The sequence below is a fragment of the Nyctereutes procyonoides genome, unplaced genomic scaffold (genome assembly GCF_905146905.1).
Source record: "Nyctereutes procyonoides isolate TBG_1078 unplaced genomic scaffold, NYPRO_anot_genome, whole genome shotgun sequence".
NCBI lineage: Eukaryota > Metazoa > Chordata > Mammalia > Carnivora > Canidae > Nyctereutes > Nyctereutes procyonoides.
The window spans coordinates 22,606,726-22,629,648 of record NW_026575048.1 but is presented as its reverse complement, the minus strand read 5'-3'; the positions used below and the strand labels follow the sequence as shown (position 1 = coordinate 22,629,648).

At 39.9% G+C, this 22,923-nt stretch overlaps 1 protein-coding gene across 1 annotated transcript in view; it reads right to left on the bottom strand.

Moving 5' to 3' along the window:
* The window catches only part of WDR43 (WD repeat domain 43), a 50,429-nt gene extending 35,357 nt beyond the window's left edge, over positions 1 to 15,072 (bottom strand). Inside the window, exons 1-3 of the mRNA XM_055327004.1 lie at positions 14,570 to 15,072; positions 6,695 to 6,832; positions 4,302 to 4,423 (exon numbers count right to left, since the gene is read on the bottom strand). Coding sequence (XP_055182979.1) covers positions 4,302 to 4,423; positions 6,695 to 6,832; positions 14,570 to 14,794 — 485 coding nt within the window. The 5' untranslated portion in view covers positions 14,795 to 15,072. The remainder of the gene's footprint in view (positions 1 to 4,301; positions 4,424 to 6,694; positions 6,833 to 14,569) is intronic.
* Positions 15,073 to 22,923: the final 7,851 nt, after the last annotated feature.

The following is a 22,923-nucleotide window of genomic DNA, read 5'->3' as shown; positions in this document are numbered from 1 at the left end:
TGCTTCTCCCTCTGCCTATGTCTCTGCCTCTCTCTCTCTCTCTCTCTGTGACTATCATAAATAAATAAAAGAATTAAAAAAAAAAAAAATAAAAAAAAATAAAAAAAAAGGAATATGTCAAATTACTCATTTGGAAAAACAAAAGTAGATTCCTCTCTTACACTACACACACAAAAAACTGATTAAACTAAAACTGATGAAAATTAAGTATTAAAAAATGTATAGAAGAGTGTTTTTACAATCCTGGCTTAGGAAAGACGTTCCAAAGCAGTTACAAACCATAAATCATAATGGGAAAAATAATCTGATTTAAATAAATAAAAATTCTGTACTACAAATCATATATTTAAAAGCAAAAGGCTAGAAAATATCAAAAATATAAACTATGAGAAAAGGATTAATATTCAAAATACATGAATAGCTCTTTATATTAAAAAAAAATAACTCAAGTCCAAAAAAAGAACTCAAAATAAAAACACATGAAAGAAATAAACAGGCAATTCATACAAGAAATACAAATTGTCAATAAACATGAAAACACTCAACTTTACTAGTTATCAAGGAGAGACAGCAGTAACATAGGAGACCTCTTCCTTTATCCTTTTCAGCTAACACTTTCAACAATTTCTCAGGAATTCCCACAGCTTCAACATTTTATATTCATTATTCCACACATATTCACTTAACACACATATTTTAAAAAAGACAGGGTCACCATCTGACAAGCTTCCTTGAATCTACCTTCCCACTCAGCACTGAAACAGTCACAGAACTACCACTGCCACAGCTCCCCCCTTCTACCACCAACCCTCCCCCCCCATTAAGAGCTGTGCAACTCACAAAGTAACCTCCTACACATCAGTATCACCTGAGAACTTATTAGAATTTGACTCCCAAACCCCACCTGGACCTACTGAATCAGCTCAGCTGTCTGCGCAAGTAATTCACATGCACATCACAGCACTAGAAGATTTCTCTGTAGAAAATGTGACTGAGGGCAAAGTAATAACCCACACAATCTGACATTTGAAGCCTTCCTCATCACTCTACAAATGAAGCCCACAATTGAGCCACCCACCCACACAGGCCTTCCAATCGGCTTTTTAATATTTTATTTTCAAATAACAGGCAGCCAAGGATCCTCAGTCATTTGAAGAATGCCTTTAACATAGAAGAAGCTAAAATCAAAAATCACAACACATCTTTAAGAGAGAGATGATATAAGGAATAAAAGAAAAATACTTTAAATCCTGTAATTATTATCTTCAGAGAGTTAGAAAATATTATATCCATGAAGGAAACATGAAGCAACCAAAAGAAATATTAAAAGAACAAAAACAAAGCTCCCAGAAGTTAAAAGTATGGGTAGAGAAATTTAAAAATTGGCTCCAAGGTTGGAAGATGAAATAGGGGAAATCTCCTCCGTAACAAAAGAAAAGGACAAAAGGGAAAATAAGAATAAATTTAAGGGATTAGTCCAGGAGATAACATCTATGTAAGGGTAGGTTACACTAGAGAAAGATCAAAGACAACAGAGGGATGAAATTGTCAAAAAAACCGTTGAAGGAAAAATGAAGAACATGAATACTCCCGGGGTAAATGGTCCCTTGAGTAATTCACTAACTAAATAAAAACACACTGGATATTTTAGAACATAAGGATAATTAATACTGAAAACTAAAAACCAATGAACCATAAATAAATCAATGAACCAATGCTTCAAAATCCTGAGTTATTTCCAACCTAAAATTCTCTCTTCACACTCTTAAGTCAACTGTGATGATACAATAAAGCCGTCGGTAGATGCGCAAAATCTCAGTAAATTTACTGTCCACATACTTGTCTTAGGAAGCTACCAATTAGTGGATTTCACAAAAAAGAGAAGAGTAATCCAACGAAGAGAAAATGGGATCCAAGAAAGAGGTTCCATCTGACAAAGAGAATTCTCAGGATAATAATGAAAGAAAATCCCAGGAACATCACTGATCAGCAGATCCTGGAAGAAAGCTGAGAAGTCCTCCAAGAAATAGATGAACCTTGGAGGGAAGCCTTCAAGAAATAAATATAACTGGTATAACTGGTATGTCTGGGTGGCTCAGCAGTTGAGGGTCTGCCTTCAACTCAAGGTGTGATCCTAGGGGTCCTAGGATGGAGTCAGAGCCTGCTTCTCCCTCTGCCTATGTCTCTACTTCTCTCTCAGTGTCTCTCATGAATAAAATCTTTAAAATAAATAAATAAAAATAAATAAATATAACTGATTAACTGATGTGTCCCCCAAATAACATCCTACTGTGAAAGTGAAAATGAGCAAATAATAGGTATATACAAAACTAAGCAAACGAACAGTAAGGCAACTCTATGACCTAAGAAAAGCACAGTTTCATGCCAAAAAATAATATAAACCTGGTAGAGTACAAGGCTTATCTGTAATAATATTTAATGCAAACAGTGAACAGCCCTTCATCAAAAAACTGTGATGTAACAATACTGAGAGAATGAAAAGAGGAGAGGCTAGAGGCCAAGGGCTAAATTCTCATCTTCCATAGTAGGAAGTAAACACATAATAACTAAAATGGAACACGGAATCTATTAACAGTAGCCTAAGAATGCCAATAATGAAGGTAGAAACACGGTATCGTATGGGACATAGTGGGGATGAGAGTTCAGGCTCAGATCCAACCTATTTCTGGGATTAAACCCAACACTGTAGAATGTGAACAAGAGCCCTGAACATTAGAAGCCCTTATGTGAAGCACATACAGTTGCAGGGGCCCCACCCCAGACCTAGTGGAGAATCTCCACAGGTATTTCTGACAGTCATCAGTGGGGAAAATACTGCCACAGATAAATGGAGGTACAATATTTATGGAACCTCCAGGCAGATGACTTGTTCATCTGCACCTCCTGCCCCAAGCCCTCCTTCAAATTCTAAGCCTTTATCACCACCCCACCTGCTTGACTTTCATGTATTATTTCAAATTCAACTTGTCTGAAAACTCAAAACCATTTTGCTCTTCTGGCTGTAATTTCCACGAACTGAACCACTACTCTCCTGGTAAATTCACAAAGCTGAAAAGTTAAGAGTTACATTTAACTTCTTTCTGTTACTTAATACCCCCTTCCATGTTACCCAAATGTTCTTAGTTGGTATCTTTTCCATTTTCACCTCTCACTTAACCAGACCACTCTTGAACTACTACAACCACTTGGAATCTGGCTCCTTTGCCTTTGAACCAGATCTTTTCCATTTATTCTACACAATGCTGGCAGATCACCTTTTCCTAAAGTATCATCTTGGTGACTTTATTCTTAAGACATAAAGTTCAGGGATGCCTGGGTGGTTCAGAGGTTGAGTGTCTGCCTTTGGCTCAGGTTGTGATCCTGGAGTGCCCAGATGGGAGTCCCACATCAGGCTCCCTGCATGGAGCCTGCTTCTCCCTCTGCCTGTGTCTCTGCCTCTCTCCCTCTATGTCTCTCATGTATAAAGAAATAAAATAAAATAAAATAAAAAAAAACATGACGTTCAGTGGCACTCTCTCCTGCTTATGACATAGAATCTAGAACTCCAAGAAAACAACTTTAAAACAGCAGGAAAACACTGGACCAGAATCCAAGACAGCAGATAAGAACTTCTTTCCTGCCGCTTACTAGCTAGAAGACCACAGGCTTCATTATCGTTCCTAGGGTCCTCATCTGCCTAAGCTGAACTAATTCAACATTTACTAAACATCTATTATAAAGCCTATCATAGGATTAGGTGCTTGAACTAGAAAAGTTGTCTGAGATTTTTATGTATGACAGGTAAGGCCAGACTCTTAAGATACTTTGGCCCATATCCTCTACTAGCCATTATTCCCTAGTATGTAAATCCTCTAAATCTTTCACGTCCCTTTCTCCTAGCCTTGGTCTTGCCATCTCCCCACCCACCTTCCTCCCCTGCCCCCCAAAGGATTCTTCTACCCTCTTCATTTCAGATCTTACCTCTCCTAAAGGCCAAATCAAATCCCTTCTCTACCACCAGGCCTTGCCAACACTATCCAACTCATGGATATGTCTTATGGTATGTCTTGTGCAATTATTTTACTCTCATATCATTTAACATTAATGTATTAAAATCTTACAAGCCTGATTAAAAAGTTCTTTGACAGCCTATAACCTCATTAGTATTTATCTACTTTCTGTGTGTCCAAAATCAAACTCGACCTACAGCCAAGAACAGTCTTTGATTGGTCAACTCTAATGCATTTTCAACAATAACCAAGTTACCCCTCCAATACCATGGAACCATCAATATTACTCACCACTTTACTTTGCATGTCTGTGTATTCCATTCCACAATATATTTATCATCTGAACAACTATACAAACAACCATTATCTTGATGCCACTGTATGCAGTTGACCTTATTGTCATGTCCACCATTCTACAGATTAAAAAAAAAAAAGAGAGAGAGATTAAAAGAAAAAAAAAACACCTGATATAATTACACATCCTGGAATAATTAATAACAGCCAATAAAAAAGATAGGCTTTAATGTAACTAAAAACACCCTAACCTACATCTACCCATTTCCAAAATCAAAAAAGAGATAAATCACCTATAAATACATCAAGTGTCAACTTTCCCTTTTTTTCTGGAAAAATATACGTCCACATCATAAGTCAAAGGATTCTAGTTCTAAATGCCACTTGCTTGACAGGAATGCCATCACTACTAAGACAAGATAAAATACTTTGTGTACAGTGGCAGTTTGTGACAATTGAGTGAACTAATAGAGTCAAATCTCAGATTTTAAAGTCCGTATTTAAGATAAAAGGCATGTCTAGCCAAAACTATCCTTGAAAATTCCTTTTTAAAAAAACTACCAAAACCATCTCTCAATAAAGAAATCAGTTTCTTCAGGTAAACATTAAATATTTCCTCATGTTATGGAAGATACCATACCAACGATACTTTAAACATTCAACACAGCTAGATGATCACTCACTCAGCAGCAAACAGGAATGGAGACATCAACAGGGGAAGGGCAAGTTCAACTCTCCCACCAACCTCACACACATTCCAGGACAAACTCATTCAGTAGAATAAGGTGTTACATCATCTAAACTGTGAGCAATTATGATTTTCACTTTTCTACTTAAATTCACATTACAATGAAATGAATACATGAATCACCATCATGTACTTATGTAAGCTAAGAATAAAACTCAAAATCACTACTTCTATTACACAGATTGCTCCAACCTCAAAAGAAAAATACTTCTAAATATCAAGTTCAGCTATGTCCTTTCCCAAGAATGAGCTATCGACTCAAGGAACTAAGTCCTATATCACTGACACAAAAGAACTGAATAAAGGATATAAACAGGTAAATTCCGTAGAAAAAATTTAGTAAGAAAATAAGATTTTCCAAGTTAGTATACTATGCATAAAAAGCCTTAACATTTTGACTCATTAATTACAGATTAGTAATTCTGGGAATCCATGTAAACAGCAAACAAAATATTTAACAACAAAAAACTGGAAGACACTTTAATTCTCAGTAATTATTAAGTCACCAAGGGATTATCTAATTTAGTAGGATTTTAGGCAGTCATTGAAACTAGTCCTTGGCATATATGAAAACTGCTCATGTTGTAATTTAATGGGAAATACCAGGAAATGAAATAGATGAGAATTATATTGCTTAAACACATGCATAAAGAAACCACAATCTATTAAACATCTCTCAGTGATAGAACAATTTTTTTTTCCCTTTTCAACATTATGTAGGTCCAAATGATCTATGGAGAATGTTACTTAAAATAGAAAACACTTTGATTCATACATACATAAAGCATTCCTATATAAAGACAGAAGCTCAGGAAACACCAAAAACATAATGTAATAGATAACGTCTGAAACAAATTATGCTAAGTTAAATCACTGCCCTGTAGTGCCAAACTCTCACTTTGTTCTGTGATGCTGAGGCTGGAACTCCAGACCACATTTCTGCTTCGCCAGCTAGGTGGCCAGGAGGCTCCACCAATAAGGCGTGCTAGAGGGAGATAAGGCTGAAAGAGGAACAAGGAACTTGTTCTATCCTGTCTACTAGTGTGCATCAGCCAGGTGTTTCTTCACCCTAGCAGAGAAATCCTTTCAGTAGCAGCTGAACCCAATATGCAATTGTTCTAATATCTGAGGAACTAGTCTCCCCTCTCTTCAGAGACACCCGCAGTCAGCTAGCGCTCTGTCCTCAGAGGTCTGGACCCCAAACCCACGGGGTCACTCCTCCACAAGAGACAGCAGCAAAGAGAGCAACACCTGCTCCTCAAAGGTCGGCATTTCAGCAGTGATCCCAACTGTCTCCTTTGTCACCCAGTCCAAAAGGTGGTAAGCGCTTTCCTGCAGTCACAATTTGTGGTACCTAGAATTCCTTTTACCCTTTATTTTAAACCTTGTCAAATAAATAAATAAATAAACAAACAAAGCTCGTCAACAGTTCTTCATATTCTAGCCTATAATAAAGATTATGTTACCTATTATAGCTATTAACAAACATTACCACAATTTTAAAGGTGGGGGCAGAAAAATGCCCCATGGTGTAAATCCTGTAACATTATTCTGTTGTTTTTAATAAATCTCTAATAATCAGTTTCTTCATCATTTCTTTTATATATGATACACATCCACACACACACACATCTATACTTACTATCAATTTACTGTGTAATTCTCCTTTCACTGTACTGTATAATAAAATACTACCAACTGCTGTACCAAGGGCCAACAAGTCAATCTGGTTACTCGTTCCTATAGCTTCTGATTTCCTTTTTTTCCTCTGGGGACTTTCCTAGGGGGAAAAAAAACAAATGGTTCATTTTGTATTTCAAACACAAGACATCATTAACACATAAATGTAAATGCCCACTAACCCACAAATGAAATGACCACTACCAAAAGACACTTACCATGGAGGGGGAATGGACAACTCTGAAATGCTTTCTCACTTTGGGGGGGGGGGGGGACGACACACTCCAATGGGAAGAAGAGCTTAAAATTCTTTGTCCCTGTCTCCTACCTCTCTGGAAGGAATGGGACAAATAAGACATGCTCTTGGTATTCTCTTAAAAGGTCCAAGCAGTCTCCCTGATGCTTCTACTTCTCAGAAATGAACCACTCGTGACAGTTCCAAGTGAAGCCTCCACTCTCAAGCAGAGATGACAGATCCATACCAGAGCAATCAACACTTCCTTTTTGTGTTCCCTCCTCATCTTTGTGTTCTAGCTTCATTCTCAGGAAAGGCTACTCAAATGTTTTTATAAACATACATTTACTTCAGTTTCAGTCAAAAAATAGTTGTAACTAGTAGAGTACACTAAAGTTGCTCTATCATGTGAGAATTAAGGGTGGTGAGTCTGAGTGTTCCTCATGGTCTTGGTGATCCCAATGACTTACGAGGCACAAGTTCCAACCTAGTGTCAAATGCCACAAAACTACTTTTGATTTACTTCAAAAATAATACTAACAACTCCTGTCTGTCCAAAGATAATCAAGATCACAACTTCAGAGTATTACATCAGAGTTTACAACGCTGAAAATTTGTAATTTCAGAACTTCTCTTACGTATGATGTTTTTTAAATTAAAGCTTGCCAGCCTGTGCTTTAGCATAAAGCTCTAAGAAATCCATTCTTTTAACATAAAACAGACCACTACCTCAGGAAAAAGAACATTTTCTCAATAGGGCAAGATCTTTGTTCTATAGTACAAAAAGCAGCAGCCCAGCCAGGATACATAAAAATTTGCCCAACCCAAAAATCGCCAATGAAAACTACGATGTTTCAGGTGTATAAAAAATATCAAGAGTAGATTTTAAAGTACTCTCCTTTTTTTTTTCTCTTAGTTATAGGGATGTTGCATTTGAAGAATTGTATTCACTAGACACACTTAGGTCAACAAAAGTAAAAAGATTTAACAATAGTAACTTTTTACACATATATAAAATACACATTTTGCAAGTCCAAAGAAATGTATCTACATTAATAATAAACCCCAAAGAAAAGTTACAATTAAAAGCCAAGTATAAAACTATCTGATGGTCTTATCAGCAACATTTAATTTACTTGAAACATTGAAACTTTAGCACAAGCAATGTCCTAGGTCCCACCTTCATTCAGTTCAATGAATGTTTAAATCTACCTCTGAATGATCCGACAAGGCAGATGAGGTTTCTGCACAAGGTTACGAATACAAACAACTATTTCAGGCAAGAGCAGTGGGGGAAAGCATACCAATCTCCTACTATACCTCATCAGATTCTAGAAATTACTTCTCCAACTCTTGGTTTTCCCAAATCAAGTTAAAAATGATCTCACGCTGAGGTTTCTAATGTGTGAAACACAGGCTGGTCCAAATACGTGTATGTTTTTCTACAGATATGAATTTGCATTAAAAAGCACATAAAGCGGTGTCTTCCAACTTCCTCAGTTGGAAGAGCACAGAACTTGATCTTAGGTTGTGAGTTCAAGCCTCATGCTGGGTGTAGAGATTTTTTTAACAAGACAAAAAAAATAAATAAAAAGCACCAAGAAATTTTAGATATTAAACATTAACATATTCAAATACTAATTTCCCTATCAACAAAATCTGTGTATTTTGGGAGAAGCAAGCAGAGGCAACTGGAAGAGCATCCACAGAACCTATGCCCAATTTTGAGGATCACTGGTCTAAGCACACAATGCATCTCAAAGAACTACTGACTCATACATATTTTCTCAGAGTTGGACGATCTTTTTAAAAATCACTTTCCAGTTAGCAGGAGGAGCATGTCTGAACAGGTCAACCAGGTAAGTTTATAAAAACAATGTGCATTTTTTTTAAAAGATTTTATGTATTTATTCATGAGAGACATATAGAGAGAGAGAGAGGCAGAGACACAGGCAGAGGGAGAAGCAAGGAGCCCGACATAGGACTTGATCCCAGGTCTCCAGGATCACACCCTGGGCTGCAAGGCGGCGCTAAACCGCTGCGCCACTGGGGCTGCCTAGCAATGTGAATTTTAATAAATCTACTATTTTAAATATTACCAAGAATATAGTGCTGACGATTATAGATTATGACAGACCTTTGCTGGCATTTTCTTTCTGAACTTGTTGCTCCTATGATCAAAAAGTTCAGTGACTCCCCAGAGAAGAATGAATCAATACAAGCAACTGTCTGGTATTCAAAAGCATCTGCAATTTGCCTCCAGACCACCTTTTCCAATCTTCTTTCCAATTCCATCTTTATATTACACTCCCTAATCACAAATACTTTCCCATTTTGCTTCTGCTTTTCCCTCAACTTGGAGGGACCTTTTCCTGCTCACTTCAATTTTCTTTTGGTTAAAGATCTAGTATCCATGCCTCAAGGTCCACCCTAACTCTCATCCCTCCACAAAAACTTCTTTCTCTTAAGGTATACATCATACTGTGCTTCTCACTACAGACACAGTATATCTGAATTGTCTATTTCTTCCTTAATGTGTCTCAGTCACATGCAATTTTACTTCCTCTGAAGTACCTAGCACAATGTCATGTACACACTCATTACACATGTAAATACATAAAGTAATGAAAAGGGTAAGCTAAAACTTTAGTTTACATTTGTGACTGGAAAATCTGGAGTTCCTAGAGGTACCAGGAGTGAAGACCCAAAAGTTGTGATTTCTCTCTTTTTTAAAAGATTTTATTTATTTGAGAGAGGGAGAAAGAGTGAATGAGTAGGGGAGAGGGGAAAAGAGAGAAGCAGGCTCCCCCACTGAGCAGGGAGCCAGACTTGGGGCTTGATCCCAGGGCCCAGGGATTATGACCCGAGCCCAAGACAGACACTTAACCAATTGAGCCACCCAGGCGCCCAGAAATGTGATTTCTTAGAGTCTTTTTCAGTGTGAAGAGTCTGACTAGGTTACGCAATAAAGAGTAGCACCAGTCTGAAAAAGTTTATCAGCACGTGATCCAGAAGGCAGTAAGAAGGCTGAGTGAGAATCTCAAGGGGCTAAGTGCATGATTTACAAAAGCAAGACATAGGGCAGATGTGGTGAAGACAGGAGGAAAAAAAAAAATCCAAGTGATAAATCTGAGTCTGATCAATTAAGCAATGAGTTTTTAGACTGAGTTCCCAGAGTAAGAAGAGTTTACATGGAGAGCCAATACACACACTCATAAAAACATATGTATATATAATTGAAACAAGCTCCACAAAAAACTCTTTCCCATGCTAAATACACCATTTTTTTAACTCTATCACAACCCACTAAATCTGTTTCATAATCTACTAATGGATCAAAACCTATTTTTGAAAAATCCTGACCTCTAGACACTGAAAATTATGCCCAAGTTTCAAGTTCCATTCTGCAATTAGTCTCCTACCCCTTTTCTTGGCCTACCTTACTGTCACTTCTCTGACAAATGTTTAAGTTTCATGGATAACTGTGAACAAAATGTGTGCATTTTACATGTAATTACACAGTATTTATATTGAAAACAAATTCTGATAACCAGGAACTTCTATTCCTGCCAACAGGATCTCATCTGCAAATTTTCCCTTGTCTTGAGGTTTAAATACTAGAAAGACCCTAAGATAAAGCATCATATATTCACAAACACAACTGGACTGTACTATATCTCCTAGGGCTGGGAATAGGGATACTCAACTCAGATTCCTCCTAGAAACATTCTTAATGCTACTGTGCTTGCCCTGTCTCATGTCTGAAATGCCATGTACTTCATTCAACAAGCACTACTAAGCTGTGTGAGATCATTTTAACTGCAGTGACAGCAAAGCAGCATAAATACATTTACTGTGGTAGCTGATAGTAGACAAGGTCTGTTTCGTCAGGGCTATAGCCCATCTAGGAAAGGAAAAGTAGAAAAGTTTGAGAGATTTCAGGGGGTGATGAAATAGCAGGGTCAGTGACAGGTGGCTCAGGCACTTACTGTGTGGCTTTGGCATATCAGTTAACATCTCAGCCTCAGTTTACACACACATACCTGAAGAGCTTTAAAAACAGCATCCATCTCTACAGTCCATCAATCTGTTTCCTTGCACTTTTCTTATCATCATTAGAGGTCCTCTCTTCCCAGGTTCCATCAACCAAATGATATGCTCATCTATATGATATGTACAAAAACCCTCTAAACACTATTATGGCATATATAATCATTCTTGGCCAAGAACAAGAAAGAGCAATTTGATTCTTCTAAACATTTAAGAACCACTGCTTTAACTCTTGTTACCTAAGCAACTCAGTACCAACTCATTTTTCTCCACTCACAGGAGTGATATCATCAAACTTTGTCCTTGGGTGGCAACTTGCCACTTACTGAACTAGATATAGGATACTCTTACAAAATGATTTACACTGAGGATTGTAGCAGTAAATTATAAAATGAGCCCACAGGGAATGGTCAATGAATCATTCAATAACAACTAATATTTACTGAGCACTTACTACATCAATTATATACACTGCCTCATTTAATTATCTGAGAAGCCTGAAAGGTGGGTGGCATAACCTCCACTTCATGTTTGTTTGTTTTTAAATATTTTATTTATTTATTCATGAGAGACACAGAGAGAAGGCAGAGACATAGGTAGAGGGAGAAGCAGACCCCTCACAGGAGCCCGAGGTGAGACTCACACCCGGAACTCCAAGATCACATCCTGAGCCAAAAGCAGATACTTAACCACTGAGCCACCCAGACATCCCTCCACTTCATGTTTGAGTAACAAAAATCTTAAGGTGTTGGGAATGCAGGATAAAATCCTTTCCAAGCCTGAAACTCTAATCCTCAAAGATGTAAAATAAAAGGGTTTAATAAAATGAGAGCATCTTAACATTTCAGTGGCAAGGATCATAAACCAGGGACCTGGGAACAGAGATGAAGCAGCTGCTACAAATCACTCACTTTCCAGCTTTAGAAAAGTCATGTGACTTTATAATTTTATGCCATAACATCTGTGTACACTTAAGAGAACCACTTCTCTAATCTTCAAGTAAAATTGATGCTCTAGGACACATCCCCAATATGATGAAGACTGGATGTTCTTCCTACATTCCCCCCAACTCTCAATTTTATGACTCAAGATCTAGAGTTACAGTGTTAAGAACAGTAGACCAGAAGTCAGGGGACCTTAACCCTGGTGGTCACAGTGTCTTTATTGGTTATTAAAGCTTTGATGAAGTCACTTGGAACTTCCCTAGTTCTGATTCTCAGTTTTTAAAAATTTTATTTCAGGGTATTTCTTAGATTGTGTGGCTAAAATGAAAGCATCCAGATAAAATGATACTGAAACTTATACAAACTTTTTTTTTTTTTTTAAGTCAAACTCCTTTTTCAATGAGGCCCTTCAATGAGTGACTTGCTCAATGTGACAAAAGCAAGTGTGAGTTGAGTTCTGGATATGAAACCAAATCCAGATATTTTTCTACTATTTCAGAGTGCTATACATAATCCAAAACTATGACTTTCAAAAAGAAACTTAAGACGAGGCCAAAGTTTTGTTCTTGAGCCATATAATGTGACATAAGTCAACAGAAAGGCAAAGGGGGACAGGGCAACAAATTTTTGCCAGCCTAATATTAACTATTATTTGTTGTAGATAATGGAGAACGAAGCTCTAAATATCTGGGTTCTAGTCCTGGTTCTATTTTTGGGGTTTTTTTTGCAAGTTGCTTAATTTTCCAGAGGCTCAGCTTCTTCTTCAGAAGCAAGGCAAAAAGTTAGTCTTTATCTACCTTCCAGGACTAACCATACAAATACATTAATTTAAAAAATAAAAAATAAAAAACCTTGTAGCACTTACATACACCAATCTAAATGTTTCCGCATTATCAAACAAGTTCACCTTCACAACCACTCTATGAGGTGGGTTCTGTTACTCCCATTTTACAAATGAGGAACTAGAGGCACAATTACTACTATGAAGCCAAACCTAGATTTAAATGTAAGTGGTAGAGCTTGGATCCATGTATCTAATCATTGCTCCAGGTTTTCCCTCAGCATCAGTATCAGTATCATCAGTATCATCAGTATCACTTTACAGGACTGTTAAAACAGAAATATAGAAAACAACTTTAAAAAGGAAAAATATGCAGACTGCTGCAACTAACAATGACGACTATTTTTTTTAAGTCCAAGTTTGCCTTAAGAACCCTGAAATGGTTTATTTATCAACTAAAGTCACTTCATCTAGAAACTAGGAAAATCTATTTTAAGATCTGAAAAATAGGGATCCCTGGGTGGCGCAGCGGTTTGGCGCCTGCCTTTGGCCCAGGGCGCGATCCTGGAGACCCGGGATCGAATCCCACGTCGGGCTCCCGGTGCATAGAGCCTGCTTCTCCCTCTGCCTGTGTCTCTGCCTCTCTCTCTCTCTCTGTGACTATCATAAATAAATAAAAGTTAAAAAAAAAAATTTAAAAAAAAAAATCTGAAAAATACCTAAACATACTCATCCAAAGCATAGTTAGGTGTACCCCTACTTTCAACCTAAAAATTTAGCAGTTCCCCTACGGTAGTCAGATGGGAGTTAAAAATCTGTCTTAAATACTAGCCTCTGAAGTTTTACACACGGTGTCAGCTAAACACTCACAATACCTGATGCTTCCGCATCACATTAGACTGATTCGGTGTGACTACCCTATACCTGCAGTCCCACGTGCATGTGAGTTAGAGCAGACGTGGTCGAGTGACTCAACAGCGAATGGCATCTTACCTGAGATGGGGCCCTAAGAGAGAAGCCTTCCCTAACTTGGCAACGTCCCATCTAAGAGAAACTTCACCTGGATTCACATTCATTACATTAAACCAGCTACTTCGCTTTACCCCCACATCCAAAAGCGGACTTCAGACTTAACGAGGGGGTGCATAAAGGGGGAGCTGAGCAGATGTTAAAAATGAAAAAGCATGAAGTTTCAAATGACTGAGCCTGGAAACGAGACCGAGAAATCAAGAGTTTCAAGAGTGAGAGTCCTACACACTGGACGTGGAAGACAACACGTGGTGAGCCTGCACCCAAGGGTTCTGGGGTGGGGTGGGGGGGGTGGGGGGGTTGTCCGGAAGCAAGGAAACAGGCTTCACTCATTCCAATCGCCTTAGGCAAAGTTGGTGAGCTAGAGAAATCGGAGAAGAGTAGTACAGTCCCAAGGAGGGGCTCTGTCAAAATCCAGGACACCGAAGAGCACATGTTGCTGCGCGAGGACTGGCAGAAGGAAGCCGCCCTGGGGCACCGGGGGCCTACGCGAACATGGCGGCCCCGGCGACAGCGGGGCGCGGGGCTCCGAGCGCAAGGAGCCCGTCGGCGGGGCTCCAGTCTACAGTCCCTCGCGCCGGGCCGCGCCCTCTTTCGCTACTCTGCGGGCAGGCCGCACGCGGGACTCGCGAAGTGGCCGAGTCCGCGCCGCCGCCGCCGCCGCCGCCGCGCTCCGTGCCTCCTCGCCCCGGGCCTCGGAGGGCCGCGCGAGACGCCGGGCCACGCGCCGTCGGGCCGGGGGTGCTGAGGGGCCGAGCCCGGGCGGACGCCCACCCCCCGCCGGCCCGCCCGCTTTACCTTGGCCTGCAGCCGCGCGGGCGCCCAGGCCAGGCAGGTGCAGGTACCGCTGAGGTGCGCGGAAGGCACGTACTCCTGGTGCAGCCTATTGTTGGCGGTCTCCCACACTCGCAACTGACCGTCGGCAGACGCCAAGGCGAAGTAGGCCTGGTTCAGCGGGGAGAAGGCGCAGGGGACCCCTGCCGGGGACAGGGGGTCGGCAACTCCGCCGCCACCCGCCGCCATTGCTGCCCTGGCTCCGCGGCAGCCACGTGTTCGCCCGTGCGCATGCGCACCGGCACGGGGCGGGGCCTGGAGGGAGGAAGTGGGGCGGGGGAGCGCAGGGAGCCGAGGGAGTGGCTCTTCGCTGCTCCAGCTCGCGTTGGGTGGGCCCGGCCTGTGGACGGTGGCCCGGAGGACCCAATGCTAACTTGTCCGGTTGGTTGCGGGAGGGGACGTGCGGAGGGACTGGGCTGCAGACTGGAGTGCAGGCCAGGTCCTTGAAAAAAAAAAAAAAAAAGGTTTGGTGCTTTGTTTTGTTTTGTTTTGTTTTGTTTTTAATAACATGATTGAACGAAATGTTTAAAAAAAATAACCACTTATAACTTCATGATTGTAGCAATTGTTTGCATTTTTTCTCATCCACTTCCAGGCTATAACCATGTGTGTGTGTCTATATATATATATATATATACATAGCAGTCTATTCAGTCATAATCGTGTAAAAGTAACGGTAGGATCTGCTATCCACCCCCTCCCTTATTTGGTCAGGATCAATCCCATGTTACTACATCAAATAGACCATTTGTAATGACGCCGTAATATTTCACTAAATCTATGCATTGTGATTCAAGAAATGCCAGCTATTAATATCAATACAAAATGTTCTGCTCATAGAATAATTATACATATATATGATAATATAATAATATTCAGCTCACAGTTTGTTGCCCAGCAGGAAAGACAAAAAAACACTACCCTCAGGAAGGGCTTTTACAGCCAGGGAGTGCCATGGTGACGTTTGCGCTTTAGATTATTTATAATGATAAACATTTACATTTTTTAGAAAGCTTCCTGGATTCCAACGGAGATGGTATAGGGGTAAGAAGGAAAACCCACACGTGATGTAGCACAATAGTGAGTCAGACTCACATGAAAGCAGTAAAGGTCAGGACCCCTGGGTGGCTCAGTGGTTGAGCGGCTGCCTTCCACTCAGGATGTGATCCCGGGGTCCTGGGATTCAGTCCCCCATCCGGCTCTCCGCAGAGATCCTGCTTCTCCCTCTACCTGTCTCTGCCTCTCTGTGTCTCTCATGAATAAATAAATAAAATCTTTAAAGAAAAAAAGAAAGAGAAAGCAGTAAAGGTGAGGAGAAGTGCCCAGATTCCAGATAGATTCTGAAGTTAGAGTCAACAAGGCTTGCTAAATGATTGCACAGGGTGAAAAAAAGACAAATGAAGGGACGACACCAAGGCCTGAGCAAACTAGTGAATGGTGATTCCATCAGCTAGATTGGGGAAACGAGTTTGACTGGAGTGACGATCAACTGTTTTGGACAGTTGAATATGATATGCCTACTGTACCTCCAAATTGAGTTGCTCAGCAGGAGTTGGCTACAGGAGAATAAGATCACAGAGATCTAGTTTGGATGCACTAGCATACAGATAGATGTTATTTGAAACTGTGGGACTAGTCAGATCATGTTGGGCGCAAGTATGGATGGAAAAGAAAACTTAGGGTAGCCTGGGTGGCTCAGTGGTTTAGCGCCGCCTTCAGCCCAGGGCCTGATCCTGGATTCCCGGGATCCAGTCCCACATCAGGCTCACTGCTTGGAGCCTGCTTCTCCCTCTGCCTGTGTCTCTCTCTCTCTCTCTCTCTCTCTCTCTCTCTCTCTCGAATAAATAAATAAATAAAATCTTTAAAAAAAGAAAAGAAAAGAAAACTTAGCCCAAACTGTGCAATATTAGAGGTCAGAAAGAGGAGGAAGATCCAGCAAAGAAGATTAAGAATGGGTAGGATGAAAGCCCAGGAGAATGAGATGTCCTGGAAACCAAATCTTTTATATATATATATATATATATATATTTAATTTATTTATTAATGAGAGACACAGAGAGAGAGGCAGAGACATAGGCAGAGAGAGGAGCAGGCTCCATGCAGGGAGCCCAATGTGGGACTCGATCCTGGGACTCTGTGATCATGCCCTGGGCATGAAGGCAGGCACTCAATCACTGAGCCACCAAGGCTCCTGAAACCAAATCTTTATAAGGATTTAGGAACCTGGACGCCTGGGTGGCCCAGCAGTTGAGTGCCTCCCTTTGGCCCAGGGCATGATCCCAGAGTCCCAAGATCGAGTCCCACATTGGGCTCCCTGCATGGAGCCTGCTCTTCTCTCTGCCTATGTCTCTGCCTCTCTCTCTATGTCTCTCATTAATAAATAAATAAAATCTTTGAAAAAAAGAAAGAAAAGGATTTAGGAACCAAGACTTGATCAGAGCCATGTCAAATATTGATGAAGACTGAGAATGAACCAGATTTGGCAAGACAAGATCATTGATTTAAAAGCATTTGAGGGATGCCTGACTGGCTTAGAAGGTGGAGCATGCGACTCTTGATCTCAGGATTATGGGTTTAAGCCCTATGTTGGATGTGGAGATTAATTACAAATAAAATCTTTTATAAAAAGAAAACACAAAAAAGCAAAACAAAAGCAGTTAGGGCAGGGTATTTACTTTAGAGAGGGGAAGAGAAAAAGAGATATGAGAAAGAGTAGAAAAGGGATTTTCAGAAAAGTTTTCAAGGGTTTTTGTTATAAAGGAACATATATGAGCCTGTATGAAGAAAAGTCTGAGCTAGAGTTATAGATCAGTTAGTCATAAATATACAAATAAAAATAAAATCTTATTGTGCACTCACTGTATTTCCAGTACTGTTGTCAGTATTTTACGTGCATTAATACATTTAGTCCTCACAACGGCCCTAGGATGTAGAAACTTTGAGTATCTCCATTTTTCAGATAACAAAACTGGAGTATAGAGCTGAGCAGTGGAGGAGGAGCTGGATTTCTGACCTAAGTCATCTCTGCATATGAACAACTTGACCCAATGAGACTACAGAGAGTTCACATAGATGATCCTTCAATACCCAAAACATCATTCCTTGACCTCCTCCCTTTCAATGATCTTGGCCTCTATACTACACCAGCCACTTCCTCCCATGGTCATGGCTCAGATCTTATTACAACAGCTGCTCCACCTTCGTAATCTTGATTTTCACACACCATTCTCTAACCACTGACTTCTATCTTTCCAGCTTGCTCTCACTAAATTCCAAACTTTAGGCAGTCTTATCCCACCTGACTGTCAAGCCACTGATCCTACAATGTTTTCACGTGCCCTCACCCCTCCTCCTAGATGACTGCTATTCCCTTTTAATTTATCTTAAACTTGGGCAGCTCGGGTGGCTCCGCGGTTTAGTGCCGCCTTCAGCCCAGGGCCTGATCCTGGAGATCTGGGATCGAGTCCCACGTTGACTCCCTGCGTGGAGCCTGCTTCTCCCTCTGCCTGTGTCTCTGCCTCTCTCTGTATCTCTCATGAATAGATAAATAAAATCTTTTTTAAAAAAAAATAATTTATCTTAAACTCTATCATTACAACTCTCAAATCCCTCGCCTCTTTCCCACATCATCATCCCTTCCATGGTTAAACTTCAAACCTGGTAAAATCTAACTTTCCGCCCAAAAGCAGCTGAAAGTAACAAGAGAAAAGTCACAGCCACCTGTTCTGACTCTTACCCACCTTAAATTTATGGTCACAAACTTCACGTGGGAAGTCAATGCTACCAAGTTATCAACTGTTCCTAGTATATTCATACTTTCACTCTCCAACACACTAATTCATATCTTTCTTCTACTCCCACTTCAAATCTACCCCTCCTTTTTTGCTCTCAGTGAATGACTTTGCTACCTATTTATTCAGAAAATAGAAGTAATCCCAAGAGAACTTCCACAAGCTCCCAGTACACAAACTCTAATCAACCTGTCCTCCACCACTCCTGGCACTACAGGTGAAAAGGCCACCCAGAAAAGGCCACCCCTCCACCTAAGTCCTAGATTACATTTTTCCAAAAAGTCTTTCCTCTCTCTACTGGCATCAATTTTACTTCTCAGCTTGATTCCTCTCATCAACACATACATATACTGTTATTTCTTTCTTCCTAAAACATAAAATTCCCTTTACCTTACTTCCTCCTACAGTCACAGTCCCAGTATTTTCTTTCCTTAAAAAAACATAAATTAGGGATCCCTGGGTGGCGCAGCGGTTTGGCGCCTGCCTTTGGCCCAGGGCGCGATCCTGGAGACCCGGGATCGAGTCCCACATCGGGCTCCCGGTGCATGGAGCCTGCTTCTCCCTCTGCCTATGTCTCTGCCTCTCTCTCTCTCTCTCTCTCTCTCTCTCTCTCTCTCTCTCTATCATAAGTAAATAAAATAAAATAATAATAATAATAAAAAAAAAACAGGTTGTGGGACTCTTGGGTGGCTCCGTGGTTGAATGTCTGCCTTTGGCTCAGGGCGTGATCCCAGAGTCCTGGGATCGAATCCCACATCTGGCTCCCTGCATGGAGCCTGCTTCTCCCTCTGCCTATGTCTCTGCCTCTCTCTGTGTCTTTCATGAATAAATAAATAAAATCTTTAAAAAAAACATTTTAATTTTCTTAACCTCTCTCCTCTAATTTATCTCCTCCAATGGAACCTTCATCCCAACCTACTACTACACCAAAATTCTCAGCAAGGCCACCAGTAACCTCCATATTGCTAAATATGTGTCCATCCTAAGTCTGCATCTCCTGTGACTTGTCATTAGCACACTTGTATTCCATGACATAATACTTCCCTGGCTTTTCTCTTACTTCTCTGGCTCCCCTTCTCAGTCTCCTCTCCTGGATCTTTCTTATCTCTCACTTTCTAACACCAGGGTGCTTGAGACACTTCTTTACCTGGGCATGTGACAATTCCAGAATAAAAACTACATTTTCCAGCTTTCTTTGCAAACTGTGAGGCCATGGGACTACTAGCCAGCACAAAAATATCCTTAAAGTGACAGGGTGTACTATTCTTCATCGCTTTTTTTTTAATTCCTGGAATTCAAATGTGATGGTCAAAAGTTAGAGCATCCACAATGGACTCTGAGGAGAAAATAATATGCTAAGAATAGCAGATAGAAGGATCTAGAGACACAAGCATGATGTATGACCTGGACCAACTTCTTGAGCCTCTTTTACACAAAAGAAAATAAACTTCTCTTCTGTTTAAAACTACAGTATTTTAGGTTATGTTACATGCAGCTGAATCAGATAGTGCTCATTCTTTTATAACCTTTGCCCCGGTTGGTGATACTCTCAGCCATCCAGTTAGCCATTGGAGAAAGCCAGAAACCAGCCCGGCTTATTAGCCAATCCCACGTCTTATTTCTGCCCAAACACATATGCACATTTGATCAATCATTAGATCCTATTTTATCTCTTATATAATTCTCTATTCAATTTCCTCACCTCCATCCAATTTTACCACTCTGTCTTTATCGGAGAGCCTTATCTCTCACTGGAACTGTCACCACTGTTTATATTGGACTCTCTTTCTCCATGCTTGCCCCGTAGTATGATCCTTGCAAATTATTAATCTGACCATTCCACTTCTCTACTTAAAACCCTTCACCTGGTGCACCTGGGTGACACAGTTGGTTAAGTGTATGACTTCCAGTTTTGGCTCAGGTCCTGATCTCAGGGTCCTGAGATCAAGCCCCTAGTTGGGCTCCATGCTCAGCAGGCAATCTGCTTAAGACTCTTTCTCCCTCTGCTCCTCCCTGTGTGCTCTCTCTCTCTCAAATAAATAAATGAATAAATCTTAAAAAAAAAACACAAGCACAAGCTTTCTGGCACCTACAGAAGAGACTCTATGCTGCTCAATATATTTGGATACAAAACAACCTGTAATCTGGTCCCTGTCAGCCTCCCCAAAAACACTAATTAAAGCCTCATCTGCTTCTGGTTTCTTGTCCTTGTCATCCTTGTTATGGGTCCTGCTCTTTTGCTCTGCCTTTAATTTAGGCTCATCGAGTTCTCTCTCTGCCCCAATGCTAGCTCTTCATCAAACTTACTAACAATTCAACTGTTAACTAATCCTTTTTATCATAAAGTGATAGATCCTACAATCTCTAATCCTTAACAAAATACTTCCAAATCAAGTAGCAATATATATATATATATACAAAAGATTAAATACCATGATCAAATGGGATTTCTCCCAGGAATACAAGGTTGGTTTAACATTAAAAAATAAAAAATTATAATATACCATGTTAACAGGATAAAGGATCAAAAATACATGATATTCTTAAAGATAAAGATTTTAACAAAATCCAACACACATTCAAAATTTTTTTTAAAAAAACACAAATTTTGGGGGCACCTGAGTGGCTCAGGTCATGATCTCAAGGTCCGGAGCTCAAGCTCCGTATCAGGCTCCAGGCTCAGCAGGGCGTATCTTGAGATTCTTCCTCCCCTTGCTCTCCCTCCCTCTCTGTCCCTCTCCTCAGTTGCTCTCTCTCTCTTTCAAATAAATTCATGAGAGACATAGAGAAAGAGAGGCAGAGACACAGGCAGAAGGAGAAGCAGGCTCCATGCAGGAAGCCCGATGTGGGACTTGATCCTGGGACTCTGGGATCACACCCCAAGCCAAAGGCAGATGCTCAACCGCTGAGTCACGCAGGTGTCCCAAATCTTATAAATAAATAAATAAATAAATAAATAAATAAATAAATAAATAAATTTTTAACGAAGTAGGGACTTCGTTAAGAGAATATCCTCAACCTGATAAAGAGAATCTACAAAAAGCTCACATCTCACTTCATACTTAATGGCGAAAGATTGATGCTTTCCTCCTAAGACTTAAATGCTGTCCACTCTCATCAATTCTATTTAATATTTTACTGAAGTTCTAGCTAGTGCAATAAAGTAAACAATAATAATAATAATAGCATCCAAATTGGAGAGAAAGGAGTAGAAGTATTTTTATTTACAGACGACTTATAGAAAATTTCAAGGAATTCATAAAAAAATCTAAAACTAATAAATTACCAATATCTCAAGATATAAGATAAACATTCAAAACCAATGGTATTTCTGCATTCTATTGGTGGACAATCAAAATTAAATTGAGAATGACTCCATTTTCAATAGCACCAGAAAGAATAAAATAATTGGGAAAAAATTAACAGAAGTTCGAGACTTGTTTTCTAAAAAGTTTAAAATATTGCTGAGAGAACTCAAAGGACAAGTAAATAAATGAAAAGACATTGAATGTTCGTTAATTGATAAAGTTAATATTTTCAAGACAGCAATGCTACTCAATTTGTTCTGTAAATTCAATATAAATCCTATCAGAATCTTAGCAGAACTTTTTGTAGAAATTGATTCTTAAATTAATCCTTATGCTAAGTGAAACAATTATCTAAAAGAAAAACAAGTTGGTATACTCATACTACCTGATTTCAAAACTAACGATAAAGCAACAGTATCAAGACAGTGTAAGAACTTTTAAGAGGTACTTTCCTAGCAACTTTCAAATATGCAACACAATATTATTAACTATTGTCAGCATGTTGTACATTACATCCTCAGGACTTACTTATTTTATAACTAGAGGTTTGTGCCTTTTCACATCCTTCAGTTGATTCCTCCAATTTGTAATACACAACAGTAAATCCTGGAGGAGTTCTACAGAATCCAGATTCAAGTTCAGTAGCAACTGGGGAAACAAATGAAAAGGCAAGAGAAAAGCAGTTATATTCTCAGATTTGGATACTTTATCTTTCACTGAAATTCTAAAACCATTATGAACTTGGGCATCTGGGTGGCTCAGTCAGTTAAAGTCTGTCTGGCTTCAGTTCATTCAGGTCATGATCCTGGGATTGAGTCCCAAGCCAGGTTCCTTGCTGAGCAGGGGAGTCTGCTTCTTCCTCTCTGCCCCTGCTCATGCTCTCTTTCTTCCTCATCCACTCTCTCAAATAAATAAAGAAAAAAATTTAAAAAAAATTAAAAATTATGAACGTCAACAGTTCTATTAAATTAATTAATTAATTAATTAATTTTTTATTGGAGTTCAATTTGCCAACATATAGCATAACACCCAGTGCTCATCCCACCAAGTTCTATTAAATTCTAAATACCTGGGGTGCCTGGGTAGCTCAGTGGGCTAAGGATCTGCCTTCAGCTCAGGTCATGATCTCAGGGTCCTGGAATTGGAGCATTGGGTTTTCTCTCTCTGCTCCTTCCCCTGCTTTTGTGTGTTCTCTCACTCTCTCAAGTAAATAATATCT